The 20,500-nt window shown below is 38.6% G+C and overlaps 1 protein-coding gene across 1 annotated transcript in view; it reads left to right on the top strand.

Moving 5' to 3' along the window:
• HDAC9 (histone deacetylase 9) overlaps positions 1-20,500 on the top strand; it is a 278,058-nt gene that overhangs the window by 251,108 nt on the left and 6,450 nt on the right. The window contains exons 22-24 of the mRNA XM_040591758.1: positions 1,270-1,403; positions 10,907-10,991; positions 16,116-16,269. Of these exons, the coding sequence (XP_040447692.1) occupies positions 1,270-1,403; positions 10,907-10,991; positions 16,116-16,269 (373 nt within the window). The remainder of the gene's footprint in view (positions 1-1,269; positions 1,404-10,906; positions 10,992-16,115; positions 16,270-20,500) is intronic.

The following is a 20,500-nucleotide window of genomic DNA, read 5'->3' as shown; positions in this document are numbered from 1 at the left end:
TGTGTGCTTAACAAAGTCCAAAGATGTAAATGGCTAATCATCGTGAGATTGCTTGTTTGCAGATCAGGACTTAAGTCTGCATTGTGGCAAATTTCTCTCAGAAATATGCATATAATTTTTGTAGTTTTTAATTTTTCATTACCTTCTTCACTGGAACATTGGAAGGTGATGTTGATTTTCCTGTCTTTGTAGAGCCCCAAGCTTTAATAAGTACCTTCTAAATGCTTTATTTAAGGCTATGAAAGGCACTGGAATGAGCTGTGATGACCGTCAGTAGAGTAACTAGAACAGACCAAGCAGAAAAGTTAAGAACAAGATGTGATGGGTATTTAACTTCAATAGTTTCAAAGCTTTACTTACCTTAAGGAGATTAATCAAAAACAATAGCTTTCCTAGGACTTCTCTCAAAAACCTTCTCTCCAAATTAATGTTTTCTCATGCAAATTTTTTTACATTAAAAATCAAATTTAATTGAATCATAGATGAAAAATTTGTGTTAATGTTTCTATAGTTATAGATCACCACATAAAATGAAGTACCATAATTTTTGGATGTGGTGCAGAATTGTTTAGAATATTTTTGGTAATGAGCAAGTGATACTGCTAGAGATATCTGTGAAGTTCTGGATAGTTTCAACTCATACCAAAACCTCAAATCAAAATAAGTGATCTAGTCGCTAGTGCTGCTTAAAAACCACTTAAAAAAGGAGCTAAGAGGTAACATGTTTCCCCTATTTTTTGGTCCATGGCCATATATTATAGTCAAACACCAAATACAAATGAAGAAGCAATATTTGTAAATGAAAATGTCATAATCTCATTTTTGAAACACAAGTATTTTTAATTATAGTGCCTTAGCTTAACTACAAATAATAGTTGTCATATTGGTGCCTAAGTGACCAGAGTTATGTCAGATCTCTTTAAATAACAGGGGTATATGTTACATTGATGTGCAAATAGGAAGAGAATCCAAGGTGGTAATGGTTAATGACAGTAAAAAGAAAGACAACCTCATGCTTCAACTAATCTCCAGCTACTAGGGATCAGCATGAGGGACATTATCTCACCTTTACCTCATACAAAATTCCATATACCTAACTCCAAAGCATCTGGTGTGGGCCATAGTCAGAAACAGGGTACTGGACTAAGTATATCCCAGGCTCTCTGTACATTTTCCATGAGCTTTCTACATTCTCATGCAGGTGATGTGAAATATACCAGTAATATCTATTCAGCTTTAATTTTTTGCACTACTGTATTTAAATATTAGGTTTTGGTCACCTAACCAAGCAATTGCTGAAGCTAGCGGATGGCCGTGTTGTGCTGGCACTGGAGGGAGGACATGACCTTACTGCCATCTGTGATGCATCTGAAGCCTGTATAAACGCCCTTTTAGGAAATAAGGTAAAACATAAATCATAGTAGCTGGAGCAAATGATTGAAGTTTGCTGAAACTCCTATCTTTGATTTTCTTTTAGTAATAATGGCATCAGTTCTTTTTTCATTTGGTATAAAAAACATGCGATTTGAACATGTTTTAGAAATGAGCAGACCTCAGATGAGCTCGTTTGGATAAATACCTCTGAATTAGATGATTATATTAATTCTTTAGTGTTTGCCTAAATTATTCCCCGTTCAGAGTAGTATTTAATACCTCAAAATTGCTTTTGGTGATGTACTGAATACTAGATTTGGCATCCTTGGTAGTGATTGGTGTGCATATCATTTATCAGGATTGGATCTTCCAGCCAACTGTCATGGAAACAAAAATGGCTTTTGCAAGATATCTGGTAATCTTAGGAACTGGATATTATAAAAGGCACATTTTTTGCTCTATTTTGACATTTCAACTGGCATGTGATGTGAAAGAACATATTTCAGAGGCTTTTAAAATTGAACAACGTTAATAAAATTGTTTCCAAGACAACAAAACAAAAAGTTTTTTAAGTTATAAATGAAGATTCAGGTTGATCTGTATGTAATTTAAATGGAGTGTGCAAGATTTGTCAAACACTGTGTATAATATGTAAAAAATTGTGAGAGTTGACTATCAGACTAAGTAAGTATGAATATGTGCTCTTTATGCACACAAACACAAAATAAGCATTCACAATAGTGAAAATTGTTCTATTGTCCACTAGAAAATATCTTTTCTCCTATAAATGTGATGAGAAGGAAAATAAGCTTGCAGCCAAAATAATTTATGAAAGGACAAAAGCCTTTACCATAAATTTTGAATTTTGCAAGATCTTGTTATAAAGTGCAGTGTGTTACATTTTTTCCCCAGGGGAAGTGGTAATAGCTATATAATCTCCCCAATCAAATGTATTAGTGCCAAGCTGCAAGCCAGTCTGCCAGTTTGTTTCCAGTTCAAGACTTCATACCTATGTGAATAATGTGAAGTAATGTGTCTCCTGATGGGTACTGGATAGAAGGGTTTTCTAAATATTCTTTTAAACCTTTTCTTTTCATTTTTATGACCCATCAAGAAAATATTTTATGCTTATTGTTTTACATTATGCATGCAATGAATAAAAGATAGCTTTTTCAAAAATATTCTCAGAAGTTTAAAGTAGACATGTCAAAAAAAAAAAAAAACCAAAAAAACAGAAAAAAAGCTTTCATTGGGTTTTATCTACTATTACATTTGCAAGTCCCATAAAGAGTTTTCCAGTGTGGTGACATGCACTACTGGAAAAGATGTTCAGCAAAATGTTGGTCCTTTTATTTAGGTGCAGAATTATGGATTACAAGACCTAGCTTAAGGCATTTGACAGTCTTACTGAATGCAGCATTGCCTTCCTAATCAGCTGCCATTCCAGGGCACTCGGATATTCTCTGTCATCATCTTCCCTGTGGTAGTGTCTTATGGCATCAGTGGCTTTTCATAACCCTTCTAAACCCATTCACTGAAATTTGCACTTCTGTGGAACTAATGCAAATGGTACAATGCTGCTGGTATCATGTGCCTTCCTCTGTGTAGGTGCCTGGGTCCCTTTATCCAGTTATGACCATTTGGTGGTGCTACCCATTTATGAAAACTGCTTTGTTTTGTTTTAACACTATGTCATACCCAACCACTATTTCTGCTGTCACTGACTAACCATTGTCAGAGAAAAAATATTGATTGTGAGAAAAAGGAATGGGATAAATGTACTGGAATACAGACTTTCTTCCATTTTATTTTAGAGTAATTTGAGACCGGGAAATTAGATAAACTGTGAGTCTATCTGTTTGCAAAATATAGCAAAGCAAATTTCAGGAGACAAAAATAAAATAACTAAGAATGAAGACAAACATAACCATGCAGCCATTTTTAATTCACTTGTAAAAGAACATGATCATTAATAACTTGAAACATCTCATGCAATAAGCATTATTCTCATGTGCTCTTAATCACAGCATTGTCTTCAGGGACATGCATTAAATGGTCTGGTGCAACAGAATTTCAAAGAGATAATATGCTGTGGCTGCTGAGAAAAATGCTCTAGAGAGGATGTTGTTACCAACACTACCATAAGAAACTGATGTTTGCTTAAAATAAGTTAAGGTGTTGTAGAGGAGCAGACAATAATGAGGAAGTCTGATACCTAGTTAGCAGTTAAAGATCAGCACATCTGTTGACATCTATAGATTTATGGCAATCTAATCCACATGGCCCAAAGCATATACATTGCTTGATTTCAGCATAATATTCATGAACTTGCACAGCAAATTCCAAGCAGGTTCCTGCCAAGGACAGGAAAAAAAAAAAGTTTTTCTTCAAACAGCGACTCATTGTAATTTGAGGATGCATTCTTCCTTGAATGCAATTCTTTACAGGTGATTAGTAGGATAATTATAACTTATTTGCCCTTCACTTTTACAAATAATGGTATATAGTGCACCCTAGTTTAAAAACATTGGCAAGATGAACTTCATATCTAAACACTACACATGTAATTGAACTCAAATTAGAAAGGTTGGGAAAGGCCTTTGTAAGGTACTCTGCAGTTTGTCAGATGTATTTATTCATGTGCTGAGGATTAGAATTCACAAACACTTTGCAGAGGTTTCTGAAAACTTTTTCTTTTCTTTTGTTGTTTTTGGCCAAGACTTGTCAATACAGAAATTCACTACTTCGTATGTTCTATTACCAACAGAATAACATTTTTTAAAAAAAGTGATTGTAAAACAACTTCCAACTTCCATGGAGAGCTGGTCTGATATGAAGAAGTAACATCAAACTTACAAGTGCAAAATGCTTTCTTTTCTTAGTTTGTCTTTGAACACCAAGAAGGAAAACAAGTTGACATCCAAAATAGATATATTTTGCTCTTATTTTTATGTGGCTTGTAGCACAGTGATCTGTTTAGCAAGATAACTTACTCTTCTCTTATGCAAATGCAAGTGAAGCCACTAGGAAAAGAATACACTATCAAGTTAATCTTCTTTAAATAATTTGAGCATGGCAAAGGAAATTCCTGCATACAGTTGTTGATTTTGAAGACTAACCAAAAAAAACTACTCAAAAGGTCTCTTCTTCTTGGAAGAGATAAGGATTTGAATGAGCTATCAGCCCCATCCATTTGGTGCCAATACTTCCAAACTTCTCTGCAGAAGTACTTTTGAACAATAATTTCAAATTTTGACAGAATCACAAATGGGATTATAATTGTTGGTTTTCTCTGATTGGAAGTACTTACATTGTTAATTGCCTCTAAGACCCAATTCCCTAAATAGAGGTGCCTGGTGCCTTTTTTAAATACCTTAGGGTATCCAGGACATCAGCACAAGACTGGTAGATCTAACACAGAACTTAAAGATCCACACCCTTTCAGAGAGGCAACAGGAAAGACACCCTATAGTATCTGAAATGGCTCGTCTGGTTTTGTGGTGTGAATGCCTCCTTAAATGAGGAAAAGACTAAAAAGAAAATTGTAGAATTAAAGGTAATAATAAATCTTACAGAAACAAAATTATTCGTTAGAAAGTTTACACATGAAATTACTTTTTAAAAAAAGTTTTCAAGATCTTAGGTTTTCTTGTCCATGCTTCTGTGTACAACAAGAAAATTTCCATGTCACTTTGAGAAAAATCCATTTGACCATTTGTAGAGCTAATTAGAGGCACTGTAGGTTATCTCCTTGGAAGGAAATCTTTCTAGGAGGTGAGAAGAGATTAAGCAGCTGGATTCCCTTGAAATCCAAAATGAAAACATAGAAATCCTTCTGGAAGGCAAAAAGGCAAGATGAGCATCAGTTGCTTTAAAATATCCCTGAATTTTCTCGGCATGATTTGAGAACTGGTTCATTAAAAGAGCATCTGTCCAAACAAAGGAAATGGTGGATTCAGATAATTAGAAAAGATACATTGCTGAGTATTTCTGAGATGATGATACACTCTTGTGCTTAAAATTCAATTCTTTCATTTATTGTGATACTCTTTAAATGATTCTACAGTTTTTCACAGATTGTTCATATAGTTTCAAATATTTATTTTTAAGGCACCTAGAGACATACATATTACTCCAATTAAGAAAACAATTAAATGTTAAGATTTGTATGTTATTGCAAGAAGTGTGTGTAAATTGGGTTGAATATTGAGATTTTCCCCCAAAATCTTTTTCATGGAGAATGGAAATTCCACACTATTTTGTCTGTCCTAGCTTCAGTGCTATAAAGACCTCTGCTATGCCTTTCGATGCCAGGTGGTGGTGAGTAAGGCTTCTCTGTGCATGCAAGCATGGGTTCTGGTTTCTTTCCTCCACATTACTTTTGAAGAGGCACTACTTGGATTTAAGAAGCCCTCAGGGATAAGCTTTTTTTGAGTTCAGTATCCTAAACCCTGCAACTTATTTTCAACATAACTGCATTCGGTTGGGGGTTCTGCAGCCAGAGTAAGGAAGGATTCCTTCAAGCACAAAACTCTTTGAGTCAAAACTCAAGAATTTAGTTCTTCTTTCATGCCATCCTTTTTCAGGCAGCTAGATGGGATATTTCTATGGCGCATGGAAGTCAGTCTAACATAATGGTCCCTCTGATCTGTCTACAGGTTTGGGCAGCATCTCTTAGCTCTACGTGGTACAGCAGTTTGCCGTGATCTATAATAAGTGATAATTAGTTGCAGACGGGGTCATGCTCTTCTTTGCATAGAGGAAACAGAGAAGTGCAGTCCACAGTGTGCTCTGCCCAGCGGGACCCTGCAACAAAGGCACAGAGAGGATACATGTCTGCTCTCATTGACTGTGGCGGCCAAGGCTGAATTTGGCCCTAAGTGCAAAAACATTTTTAAGTGACTAAATTTAACATCTTCTAGTAAATATTCTTCTGGCTTGAATTTCAGTCTGAAGCAGAATTTGACAAAACATTGTGATTGGTTGGCTCCCAAGCATGCTTGAAAACTTATACCGGACAATTTTCTTGCAGAGTGTGAAGTATGTGCTTCTTTCTTGCAATCTGTTGAGCTGGCATTTAGGAGGGGATGGTAATTTAAGTGGAAAGCTTGTACTCTGCAGCTTTCCTGCTGATGATGAAAAGTTGGCATTTTCTCCTTTGTGGAATTCAGTGTGAATCTGGGGCTGCTTGCCAGCTAGGCAGTGAGCTCTGCCAAGAGGGCCTGGACTGCGTTAAAAGGGGTTATTTACCAGAACAGGTAAGCATTTCTCTCTCCAAAATGGAAATATTCATGGAAGTGAATATGGCCTGAAATCAATTTTAAATTACATGGTAAACTTACTCACAATCTCACATCCTCATTGTTAATCTGAGTCTAAGCCCAGAAAATAATTAACACTGAGTCTAAGACACCTGTCAACTGCTGCTTGCATAAACCCAGAGTCCAGAGATTGGCCCAGAAACAGAGAATTAGATGGGGTAGGAAACTAGAGCAACGTATGTGCCAGAGGTTGGCATGGTGACATCAAAGTCCCCAAGATGGGCATTGCTAGTCAGGAAGTGGTTTGGCTAAGGAAACAGAGAATATTCTAATTCCAAAGTTACATAATTCCAAGGCATCCCTTGGTTTTCTGGGATTGATAAGTGCTAATGGTCCTTTGTGCCTTTGAACATATTCCCTACTGAAGGATGACTTATGTACCACATTGAAATTGTGGATCACAATACCTGACTAAAGTGCTTATATATAAACAGAAAGTGCAGAATCTTTGAGAAGATTACCGAGGAAGTACTGAAGAAGAACACAGAGGACCTGTGAGATCTTTGAACTTAGTCCTCTGTAATCACAGGCAACCCTAAGAGCACCATTCTTCCTGCACAGTGTATCTGGGGAAAGGAGTTTGTAATGCTTCCCCTTCCTCTGAGGAGCCTGCCTGCCTTCTCCCCTTCCTTTGCTTCTTTCAGGACTCTCCATGCTCTTTACCTTCTATTGGCAATCGTCTCACTGCATTCTGCAACGATCTTCACTGAAGGTAATCTTGGTGCTTTAGAACATGACAGTGCTAAGAACAATGCAGATATTGATTGATTTTCCAGCTCAGTACAAACTACTGTAGTGTCAGATTCTCTCCACATTCCCAAGGATCAATTCAGATCACTATCTGGGCACATGAAATTTCCATCATTAATTCCTTCTTCAAGCATTTGTTGATATGCCCCTGGAAGACTTCGGCAGCCCAGTAGTTTTTGCCCTTGCCCATTTACATTGTTTCTTCTACATTGAAAGTAATTAGTGGACACAGTTTCTACTTTCATCTGCTACTTTGGGCACAAAAGCCCAATTCAGACACATAAAAGCTTTGAAAATGTGACCCTTTGTGTCTGGTCCAAACTGTCTCTCCCGTGGTTTGGTTATTTTTGCAGACTTGAGCTATTCTTCTCTGTAAGATTTCTTTCCTGACAGTGTATTTCCAGTGCTCTTTTCAGCTTCCTTTCTGTTAGCCTCCAGAATTAATAGACTTTACGATCTGAATGCCAGTAAGTGTAGGCGGGAAAGTGATGGTGCCATATATGCCAGGTGTAGAGTAATTTCTTTTGTTCACTGTTGGATCTAACTGCTGATATTTTCCAGGGACACCCCTATGACTGTACAGTTGTATCCAATCAGTGGATAGCTGCCAACAGAAATCATTCTTTCAAATGTAGACATTTCAAAGTGTGTAGAAATAGCTGCCATAACCCACTGGCTTTATTTCCAGTGTTTTTGTAATGGTGCTGTATTTTGGGCTGAGCAGGGTATATGATGTAATGAATTTACTTGTGGAGCCTGATAAGGTTTCCCTGATATGGAAGACAATCCAAGGTCTGTCTGGCTGTCCCTAAGGGTAAGGAGGCAGAATAGCTCCGGAGCAGAGGCCAAGCTTGGGATACAAAATTAAAAGTTTTGTGGAAAAAAAGAGTTAAGGAAATGATCAGTTATGACTACTATACTCACATCACCTACAGATCTGTCAGTAGAGCTAACAGATGGAGTAATGATTGGGATAACTGTTGGACATTTGACCTTTTTTCTTCTTTCCTTTAATGGCTCATCAGCTTATCCTTATTTCTAAAACCACATCTGCCATTTCTAAATATTCATCTGATGTGTCTAGATATTCAAATACAGCCTACTCGTTAAAAAAAATATTACTGGACTGATAAATAAAGAGGTGTCATTGATATATTAGGAAAAATCATGACTTCTTTTTGCTCCTGCAAAAATCCAGCTCTGAAGAAGCCAACAAAAAATTGACCTTTTAACAGGAAATCTCCTCTAGCTATCTATACATCAGTTGCTCCCAGCTTAATAATTGCTACAAGAGGTCTGCAGAAAGAATCTCAAGGTACTTAAAGGGCAAAACATGACACAGCTCTCATATCTTGCAGTCTGGCAATTCCATACCTTGTACTATATTATTCCTACTGTTATAGCCTAGAGCTATTTTGTCCTGCTTCAGGGGGGAGAACTGGTCATCAAAGCCTTAGGAAATTGTCAAAACAGAACCTTAAGCTGCTGTTTGCTTCCCCTCCTGTCTTCCTGCACCCAGTACAACCAAACAGAACTTCAGGATTTTTTCTTTTCCTGGCCAAATGATAGTTTAAACAGAACATAACAAGTGATAAAAGAACGTGCTATTTATCTACATAGCCCAATATATGAATTATTAAGATTATTATATAGATTATTATTCTAAAATGTGTAAAGTTCGACCTGTTGGTGGGCATTTTTGTAAATTTGCAATTTTCCCCCAGGTGCCTGCAAGTATTACCAAATAGAGTAAGCCATGAAGATCATGAAGTAAATGTCATTTAAGAATTGCAAACGTGTCTGCAAATATTATTTCTACTATAATTCTTCTCTTTATCGTAATCCATGGTACACATTAGATAGCAACAATCTTCCTTTGCAGTTTGGCCTCCTTGGTGACCAAGCAGATTTGGGACCCAGTCAGGTCCTACCAGCACTAGTCTCTGCACACTTGTTCACTGTGCAGAATGGAGTGATTTATGCTGTTTGAAAACAAAACATAGTGCTATTGTTTCTAGCCACAAGAAAATCTTCCAGCTGCAATCCCATATGGGATTCTACGGAAATAATGACATGAACAGCCCTATTCATTTTAGTCACCAAGGCTCCAAAAGACTGGTGATATTTTCAATGTCTTTATCACTGACAGGCATTCACTGCTGATTGTGATGGTAGGGTCCCAGAAGTCCTGGGATTTGTAGCTGAGCTTGCTTAAAATAGCACCACTAAAGGAGTATCTACACTGCAGTTACTTCCCAGTTTGTGTACTTGGATCAAAGCTGATTTTATCTAGTTGCTGGGAAGCAATGCAGCAGTAGCAACCTGGAGGACAATAAATGATGGCTACTGAACTATTAACTTCACAGAGGAAGCTCCTTGGGTGGGCTTCACTTGACCTAGTTTGAAGTAGACCCAAGCATGCTTAAAAGAGTTTTGTCTGCAATACAGATGTTTCATGTCAATGGTGGTTGAACTTCCTTAGTTTTAGAGAGGAGAGATTGGTATTGATATCACTCTTCCTTGTCCACCTTGACACAGTTGCTACTCCTGGCTCCGCAGGAAGCACACCTCCATACCCAGCCTCAGCAACCTATCCAGGGAAGTGGAAAAACTGGCTGGATTCTGAGTATAGGTCAAGGAGAATATGGTTATTACAGTAGACAAAAAGGCATTTAGTCCAAATAATCTTTTACCCTTTTTCTAGGAGAAAATGTATGGGAAGTGGACAAAAAAGCACATGTGGATGAATTTCAAAACACGCTTTTCTTGGTTTATCTATCCATTGCAGGGCAAAAATAACTGTGCAGTAACAGCACACTTCCTTGTGCTAATTTACTGTGATGCAGTCCTACTCAAAGAACATACAACTAAATCTGTCTAATTAAAATATAGCTGATGATAAAAAAACTTTCTTAGACAACCCTTACTGCTGATGTGCATAACCATTTTTTATCTACTACTGTATTTGAAATGAATGCAAAGCTAGTAAAAGCAGCTGTGTTTTACTGTTTCCCCCTATACATCTTAAAATGTGTAAAATGGTTAGATACAATAATAACAGAAAAATAAAGATAACAGAGTCCACACTTCAGTTCCAGTGTGGCTTCAGCAACGTTTTGTTTGGAGTGCCCAGCTGCATATACAGACGCAGTGGAATTTGGTTTGTGAGGAACCTACAAAAATTACACAAATAACTAGCATTTTTTTAATGAATAATACACAGACATGCACCTGCTTCAGAGACTCCATAGATTAGTCTTGCAGCCAATAGAAAAGCCCCTTGGAATTCAATTACATGGCTGGAAAACAGAAAACAATCATGGCTATACTTTTAGAACTGATACCAGCAACATGTTAACCAGTTCTTGGGCTGAGCTTTTCCTGAGGATTAGATTGTTTCAGTTTGTTTTACTTCCCTGTGGCTTATTGAAAATTTATATTATTCTATTCTATTCTTGCAGCTGGAGCCTCTCCCAGAAGATGTTGTGCACCAAATCCCCAATATGAATGCAATAGCTTCTTTAAAAAAGACCACTGAAATTCAAAGTATGTTTCTCAGTTTGGGTTGGTGGGTTGGATGGTTTGGGGTATTTTTAGTATTAATTGATGTCATAGATCTCATTTTTTCAGAGAAAAGAGTAGGAAAATGTTTTATGTATAAACCAACGTGCTGTGCCTACCTAGTATGTATGTATATATATAGAGAGAGAGGTATGCTTTTATTTTTGTTTCTTTGATATCTCTTTGTTTCTGCTATGTATTTAGCCCTGAAAAACTAACCCATTTAAATTATTTAGAGCTTTCTGATTCCTGAATATTCCCAAATCTTTACATTCCAGAGACACTTGGATGAAATAGGTGTTTGTCAGTGAGGGACAGGAACAGACAGGTAAATTAGAGCTCTAACAGTGTATTCAGATTCTGTTTGTGCAGCCGTTTACAAGTTACTCACTCTGAGACATATAGGAGCTTGAGATTAAGTTAAAATGCTCAAAATGAGCACTGATCCATGGAATAATGCTAAAAAATACATTATTTTATTATGTTTCTGGTGCAGAGGGTAGTTTGCTTTACTTGTACCTGACCCCAAACCTTTACTGCCCAGATACTTTAGGGCATTTGCTCTGGTCTCACTGAAGAAAGTTCTCTTTGCCATCGGTTACCTTAATCCAACTGAGCAGACTTCCCTTAAACTCTCTATTCTTCTGCTCCCTGCCATTTTACTGAGGCAGTGGGAGCTTCCTGACTTCTACTGTTTGCTGGCTCCTTAACAATAACAAATGGATAACAAATGTTTTTCTTCATGTTAGATGAATCACAAATAATTGAGATTCATCTGTATAAAATAAATGCAGTTTTTTAAAGGGACATCATGTATTACCCACTGATCATGCAGTACTTATCAATCTGATTTTGGTTTTAAAGTGACAAAGAAAATTCACTGTAGGTATATAATTCATCCTTCGTATCTAGTAGGCACCTAGATACACAAATGCTCTAAGTAAATCAGCTGTATATGATAAATTCCAGGAGGTCATTTTTGCTGAGTGATATGTTCATGTTCATGTGTTAGTATCTTGCTTAAAATTCCCTGTTAAGAAAGTGTTAATGATTCGGAAGGAATCAGCAAGGTAAGGAAATTCATGTACTATGCAAGACAGAGCAGATTTGCAAATTATAAGGACAAAAAGCTGTACACAGGCCACAGCCATGAGGGAAGAATATGCAATTCTGTTTGAAATAAGACATGTATTTAATGAAAAATGGATCTGGGAAAAAAAAAAGAAGAAAAAAAAAAAAACGTGAACTGACAAACATAAAAGATAATACTGACTCTAGAAAGGCATAGTGTCTTACTAGAAATACACACAAATGATGGCAGTTCAGACAGAATTGATAGATTTAGGAACAAATGTATCTAAAAACATAACCCAGAGTTCTGCAGAGTGACTTAATTTTGCCACACTTAGGTTTGAGCTGGACCGCTACAGTTGTGGCGGTGCAAGGGGGCAGTTCTGAAACCTAACAGGCTGCTCAGGGTTTGGAGTTATTTATACACTATATTCTGGCTTTTCTTGCAGCTATTGCCCCTAAAGTTATGCATACCTCATTTTGTCTGGAGAGAAACCAAGTATTAGAAAGGAATATGCTTGGATAGCAGAAAGGAGCACTGAGGAAGTTCAGTGCAGCTTTATGGAGGATATATATTTAGATGGAATTAAGAAAAGCAAGCATGCGTTGATTATTATAGGGAGTTATGCAGGCTGAAAAGCGTTATGCTATGGAGTAGCAACTCAAGATATACTGAGAAAGCCTGATTAGTTTGGATGATTGCTTGCATGTATAATGGGTCTGTATTTCTGTGATCCAGTTTTCATCATGAATATTAGCAATATTTTACACAAAAAAAGTCTCTCCTCTGTGTTTGTTGCAAAAAAATTGAAAGTACAATACTTAGACAATGAGAGGAAACAACTTTTTTCTAACTAGAATGGAATTTTTATAAATGTTTTGTATGTGACAGGGATCCAAAGCTCCTTTGGAAATGTAATACATTTGGAAGTAGTAGTTCCCACACCCATGTAATATGCTATTTCTAAACAATCCTGTTCACTAGCTTGAATACCACCCCCAAATGTGTTTTTTTTTTCCAAGCAAGCCATGGCACGACATGTCCAAATCTATTTGTGAAAGGCAATTCCAAAAGCCTGTAACAGTGACAGAAACATTCACTTTTATTATTTCCTGGTAATAATCAGTGCTCCCACAAATCTTTGAGGAAGACTTAAGCACATTTTCATGCTGAAAGCCAAAGCATACCTAGAAGACTGATTTGGTTTCATTGTTTGTTCTTGCAAGCCGTGATTGCTCAAGTTTTGTATGAATGAAACCAGCAGTATGCTTCATTCTTTCCCCTGAGCCCCACCAAGTTCTTCTCAATGAATGTAACAGGACCGGTAGAATTTCACATTCCAGTATAGCACAGTAGAAATGGCATTTTCAGAGATGTGAGCAGTTTGAGGCAGATGCTTTTTGAGCTCATTTAATTGTCAATCCACAGCATACCTAGGGTTTCTAACAGAGCTCCTTTGCAGCTGGCATGCTGTGATTGCCTCTTCATTCCACAAGACCTTGCCAGCCCTGCATGGTTTGTGTTCAACACATAAATGTTGTCCGGTATCAAAAGAAGCTTGCAAAGCTGTTATGCTTACCACAGGTGTTTGTAAAGTACAGCTTTCTGATTTCAAAGAAAAATCTACCATTGCTTTTTCACAAGCATCAGAAAGTCCTCTTTGCATGAGGTACCCACTGCTACCTGAGCACTGTTCCTAACGGGGACTGCTTTAAAATTCCCTCCCGCAAACCACACACACCCTGCCATGTATTCCCCTTCTCCAAGACCTTCCACTGCAGCATAGGTGCTGCCACCTGCTTCCTGGCCTGACTCTGCTCTCCCTCTTTATTGCTGAAGCCCCTCTCATAACAATTCTCAATGCAGGGAAACAAGGAAAATCAACGATCACTTGGGAGTGAAGGGCAGTTAAATGGGCACAGAGAGCCCACTAATATGCTTGAATTGGCCCTGAGTTTTAGTGTTACAAGAAAGTCAGGATTCAGGGGGCAGCTGGTGTGCAAGCCTGTGTGTGAATGAACGAATGCAATGTAGCAATCCTCACTGATGCTGTTTTATTGTTGCTGCAGGAGAGCAACACAGTGGTAGCTGGGTACTAATATTTTATTTTATGAATAAGAGCCCTTGAAAACTCCAGCAGTGAACATGGGTTCATTTCTTTTATAGGCAAGAGGGGGTATTATTCCCATGCCAACAGATTTGATTTTCTTGCACATCTGTTTCTGCAACAAAAACCCCACCCACTCTGCAAACATTTAGCTCATAAATTATAGGGTTGAATTGGGTGTATATTGCAAAGACTGACTTTTGCACATATGATCTGTGAGAACATTGTGGAATGCTCATATAACTTTTTTGTTTGTTTTTGGTGTACTTTTTAATGAACAGAGAATATGGTCTCTGAGCACAGTAATAATAGAGAATATTTTTGTCTTGTTTTTATAAAATTTGCCAGGCTCCAATCATTGAGCCTACTGTTATGTACATAACTTTTTAGCTGTGTCTTTCATGCTTTTGGAGCAAAGCCAACCTCCTAACACTTAATCTCAACTTTGTAGGATACTTAATACACTTTACATTTTATCCCCAGAAGGTCCCCGTTATTTAAAGATTCTGCTAACTACTCAAACGTGCACACTATTAGAGTTCAAAGAAACATGCTAGCCATGCTCACGGGTTGTTCTTGCAGATTGACTTGGGCTTTCATCTTGCAATGATGTTTTTGAATAAAGACATTTTCAGGCTTTATTGACAGCTGCTTTCTCACTGGAGGGAAAAGTTCATCTTTCGAAAAGCCTGAAACTGTGTCAAGAGCTGCATTACCAAAGAGGGAGTTTTTAGCAGCCTTTGTGCAGCACAGGCAGCACCACCGCTGGCCTGGCCTCCCAGCTGTCAAAGCCTCCAGCTACCCTCTGGATAAGCACCTCGATTCAGCCCACTGCCCAGCTGCCAAAATCCTCCTTTTAGCCCTCAGAAAAGTCCCCTACTTGATCCCCTCTCTTTCACAGCTGTTGAAGCCCTCTGTCTAATTCCCAGATAAGTACCCTGATCCAACCTCTGCAGCAGCTGCTGGAAGCTTCTTGCTAAACACTGAATAAGCTCTGGTCCAGAACTCCCAGCCTTCCCAAAGCTCCTAATTTCCAGGTGTCATCCACCTGGCAATTAGCAAGTGCTCAGTGGATTACTGAACTGTAAGAAATATGTATTTAAATTCTTACTTATTCACCTGGTTACGGCTAATCAACCTCTGTTTCTTAATAGCACTGCAATAGCAGACTATTTTATATGTTGACGGTGAGACACCTGCCGTCATTGTTTGCATTGCCTGAGAACCTTCTCACTGTCTCTTCTGTTGCAGGCAGAAAGCTGAGAATACTCATGCTTTTAATCCACTGCTGTGTTTTTACACAGCAAACCAGAAAGCTCTATTCCTTATGCTATCTGGTGGCTTTCCAGCAACAGCCAGTTCATATATGAAAGTTTTAAATAAATTATTGTTCTAGTATACGCCCTGAGGTTGGAGGAGAAAGAACATCCAGGACTAACAAACCTGATTGTTCTGGCAACATCACTTCAGTCCGAGTTGGCATTTCTGACTTTTTTCCTTTTCCAGACAGTGCTGTGTGAGTACTTTGTACAACAATGTTCAATTTTTAGTCCTGTTTGCTGTATATGAATCAACTGTCTGCCACATCAGGGCTTCCAGGTATTCAATCTGCCCTGAACTCCCTTCACCTTGCAGAGATAAAGCCAATAGCCTGTCTGACAGAATGCATTCACTAGTCTATGTGTTACTACTCCAGTTTATTACCTTCTGGGGAAGGGTGTGACACAGCCCTTGGAATGAAAGCACTTTCCAACTTGGCATTCTTAGGTTCAGAAATATACCTCTTCACTGCAGTCTGAAATTTCAACTGTACTCCTTACACCACAGTGATTTTAAATTATAATCACTCGGTGTTGAACTAAGTGATTACTATGCTTGTACCACCATGCTAGCTAAAATTCCCATAAATTATTATGTGTGTTTTCCTTAGGCAAGTACTGGAAGTCTGTGGAGCCATACTCTGTGCCAGTGGATTGTGCTCTGGCTGAGTCTCAGAAACGAGAGAGGGAGGAGACAGAAACAGTATCTGCTATGGCCTCTCTTTCAGTGGATGTTGAGCAGTGTATCCCTCAGGAAAGCAGCAGGTAAGCGTATGCGGTTATTGTAGAGAGGAAGGCTTTTGTCCAGCCAAGTGAGATGAAGAAGACAGTTAGGCTAAGGGTTGTTTCAAAATTATCTGCTAATTGAGGTACCTGGAAATTTTCATCTTTGGATTTGAGCTCTCTTACTTGGCTGCTAGAAGCACAGGTATTCTATGCTAGCAGATATTTTTTTGGCATGTGTAATTCTTTACTAAGGTTCATGATTAGTACAAGAACCTTGTTTTCTTCCCATGTCTAGTCTCCTCTACTACATAAAAAGTCCAATATCCATATGAGGAAAATAGACATGATCAAGTATAATCAACCATATTCTTCTCATTGGAAGCTGTTCAAACTTGGTTTAGCTTTAATTTTCTAGGATGGCATTTAACACATGATCAGATATATTTAATAAGGATGGACTTAAATCATTATTAAATGGTATTAGACGGGCATTAAATGTTACTTCCATGGAAGCAATGGAACGGTGCCGATATAAAACTTAAAGCCAACCTGACCAGGATTATGGCCAACATTCTCAGTGTACCAAGATGAAGGTACACCAACAAAGAATGAGAATGCTGGGGTTTTCGAGCTTGCCAGCTGCTTTTTACATCAATGAAGATTGCTTTCAATTTCACGATTTGAGAAAATGATACAGTAACTGCTGTTGGGTTTTTTTGCCAATTAGAGATGAAAAAAATTGATAGCCACTGAATACTGTGTCATCTACAAAACTATTTCTTCGAAGAGCTGTTAGGAATCAGAAAAGCAACTGCAGAAGTTCTTGGAGTTTTCTATTTACTTGTTATAGGGACAAACTTTCCTGGCCTTCATCAGCAGAGGAAGACCCAAAATGCAGTGGAACCATTCAGTTTCCATGACACAGAGAAAACAGGGAAGGGAGGAGGAAAGCAGTAAAAAGCCTTATAAGGAGACTCACCAGCTCCCTGCAGGCTGTGGAGCAGAGCTGTGTAACAACAGGAGAGAAAGGAGGGAGCTGTGGGTAGGCAGAGCGGTGGTGGGAGGGGAGCCAGAAGGATCCATGGCTCCTACATCGTGACAGCTACTTGTCTGATTTGGTTCTTGCCTCCCACGTTGACTCTTTTAATCAGAACTGATCTGATAGGCATCTGGGGGGCTAGTGCGGTGCTAAAAGCTATGGATGCGTTTGGGAGCGAATGTTTCTCACAACAGTGGGAGCGCTCATCTGCCAACGAGTTAATAGACGTGGCTCAAAGGGACACACAGGGAGCAGAGCTAGCTAGTAAAGTTCGCAGTATTTGCATAATTACCTTTCTGATTGTAATTATACTTTAATATACTATGGCTATCATTGTGCTAGCATTATTGCAAACAATTCCATAAAAGCTTAGGGAAGAATCTATGGTGAACGAGAGACATATTTTAGATTTGTGAGAGTCTAATCAGGGCTCAGCTAAGGAATAATGTAAGGCTTGTCATACAAATTTGTGACAGTCAATAGACACTTCTGCTAACCAGGGACAGAAAGGTGCCTTCTCATGTATGCATATCTCTGAAATTTAAAGAATTTTAGTTAGTGTTGGAACCAACGCAGTCAAACAAAGCAAAGCTTTAAATTGTCTGGAAAAGGGTGTGGTTAATTTTGTGTATTTTTACATTGCTCAGAATAACCAAGAATTGTATTTGTTATAGCCTCCACTCACTTAAAAGTACAACCATTGAAAGCAACTGCTGATCCTACATGATTTGAACAAAATAACCCTTTGACTAACACTGCACTTAATTATTGTATTTATTACCTACCTACTGATAACCTGTGACAGTTTCCACCCATTCTGAAAACAGAATTTCAGGGCAGAGCTGAAAGAAATGGAAAAAAACGGATGTGCTGAAATGTACACAAGTGGGATTCATGTGGCTGCCAGATTCATTACACTTCGTCAGTTCTGGACTCTTATAGGGACAAATCCGTTGTGATGAATTGTTCTGTGGAAAAATGGCTTCGTTTGAAATATCTTCTGTGGTGCTGCAGAGATTTTTCTGCAGCACAAAAAAACCCCTATGCACGCATGCGTTCCTAAGTCTGTTTCCACATTCGTAACCCACAAAGAAGTCACTCGAAGCCAGATTACCATCAGAGAGCAACAAGACAACATAAGTGCTGTCCCACTGGGCCAAAATTGATAGTTTGGTTTTCTGAGGCTTTGGGACATCGTTCTCTTTGTTTTCTTCCTGCTGAATGTAAGGAGTAATATGGAATCCAAAATGGTCGTCCAAAAAGGTCTGGTTTTGAGGGTCCTCTGAGCTGCAGGGAGACCTGAGAGGACCTGGCTGCACTTTGAGCATGAATGAAAGTCTGGCATGGGATCATAAATCCAGGGACTGATTTGACATTGCATGCTCTTCTTTCATGCCAGTATAATTTCATTCATTTCACAAAAGCATGCCCTTCATTTCATAAGCATATACCAACACAAACTGCAGTCATGTAGTGGTAAGTCCAACTTTGCTTTTTCACATTTGTTGTGTTTGTTGTAGTTAAGGACCAAGGATGCAACACTCCTTCTCCAGACCCTTTCTATGACAAACGGCAGGGCTGCAGGGGCATGAGGAGTCATCTGGGCTCTCAAGCCCTCTTGGTAAGGGCACTGTAGATGTGCTCCTCCTCCCCTCATTGCAGATGGAAGCCACCTTCTGAAGACCTGTTGCAAGTCTTTGCATTAAATGTTTGTGACAGTGTTTGCATTAAGTTGTGACAAGCAGGGCAGGATCAGAGCAGAAAGCACTGTGGCTGACAGGGCAGTCTGAAGGGTTTCTTCGTTATGCCAAGGAGCCAATTTACTTTCTCTTAATCTCACCATAGTCAGCCATGTTGATAATTCTGACCTACATCTCTAACCCTGTTTCAGTGAATTGACAGTAGAGATCCTGTTGACTTCAGCTTTGGATGGTCAGGACTCCAGACGAAGAAAGCAGCAGCAAGAGCCTCTTTGCAGGAAGCTCTTGCCAGTTATGTTGGAGGATATATTGGTGTTTGGAGTGAGATGACTCACTTTAAACTCAGATTTTGGGTAAAGCAGCTCTTTTCCTGGCCAAGTCATATCTGACTCATTTACCACTGATGAATAAAGGATAAAATGCTCCTGGCTAAGGTCCATCTTAAGTATTTCTCTTTCTTTCTTCTCTCTTTCTTTCTTTTCTTCAAGTGACAGTGCTGATTATTTTTTTATTTTATTTTCTCTGGCAGATTAAATGAAGAAAACCGTGAAAAGCTGCTACGCTTTTGGTGTTTTGTTTTACCAAAGCACAACTCTGCGTTTTAAAGTCCAATTGAAACTTGATTATAGACTTCAGAAGAGAACAGATATAGAAAAAAGAGTTTGTGGATAGGAAAGAAAACATGCATGTTGCTAACACAGATTTAAATACAGATGCAATTAAAGGAACAGGCATGCCTTATAAAACACTTCTAACTACCGTAACATTTGTGTGTTGATAACTGCTTATTACCTATGTGACATATTTAGCTGTTTAGAATTTTGTTTTGGCCAGGCATCCATTTCAGAAATCATGCTATGAAAATATTCAGTACAATGTGTTCCTGATACATTGGAGCTTCTGTATGTTTCTTCTTAAAATGGAAAAATAAAAGGGTGCGGAAGGAGATCTCTTGCACTTACTATTTTTACAGAAAACAGTAAATCTTGAGAATTACATTTATCAGAATTTAACTTTATGGCCCTCATTCAGCTGAGCATAGATTTTACTCAAATGGAAATGAAAACAAAGTGTAATTTTCAGATATTACTCTTAGTGCTACAGAGCTGCCCGTTGCAGTTTCAGTCACATTGCATTATATTGCATACAGTATATTATACACTACACAACTAGTTGGATCATAGGGTACAACCAGCTACCATCTAAAGTCATTTGCTGTGTTTGTGTACTGACTCATACAGCTTCATGTAGCGTTTCACTATTTGGGTACCCTTCTCAGCTATGCTGAGTAACCTGTACCTACCTGGCCATATCCTACAGCATCTGCAATCACAGGCAGGCTCAGGAGCTGAAGAACAGCTTCCCCAGCTCAGGCTGCAGCTTTTTCTTGCCCATCTTCCTCTCATCCCCTGATGGTGGGTGCGTAAGGAAGAGAACCAGGAGCTGGGGAGTTTGAGAGCCAGCCTTGACCTGGTGAGTCGGTAGATCTCATCAGCTGTATCTGACCCCTCCTGTGTGAAAGCTTCCAGGA

Source organism: Falco naumanni, chromosome 4 (genome assembly GCF_017639655.2).
Source record: "Falco naumanni isolate bFalNau1 chromosome 4, bFalNau1.pat, whole genome shotgun sequence".
In the NCBI taxonomy this organism is placed as follows: Eukaryota; Metazoa; Chordata; class Aves; order Falconiformes; family Falconidae; genus Falco; species Falco naumanni.
Note: the sequence above shows the minus strand (reverse complement) of the source record. Positions and strands in the feature narration are given on the sequence as shown.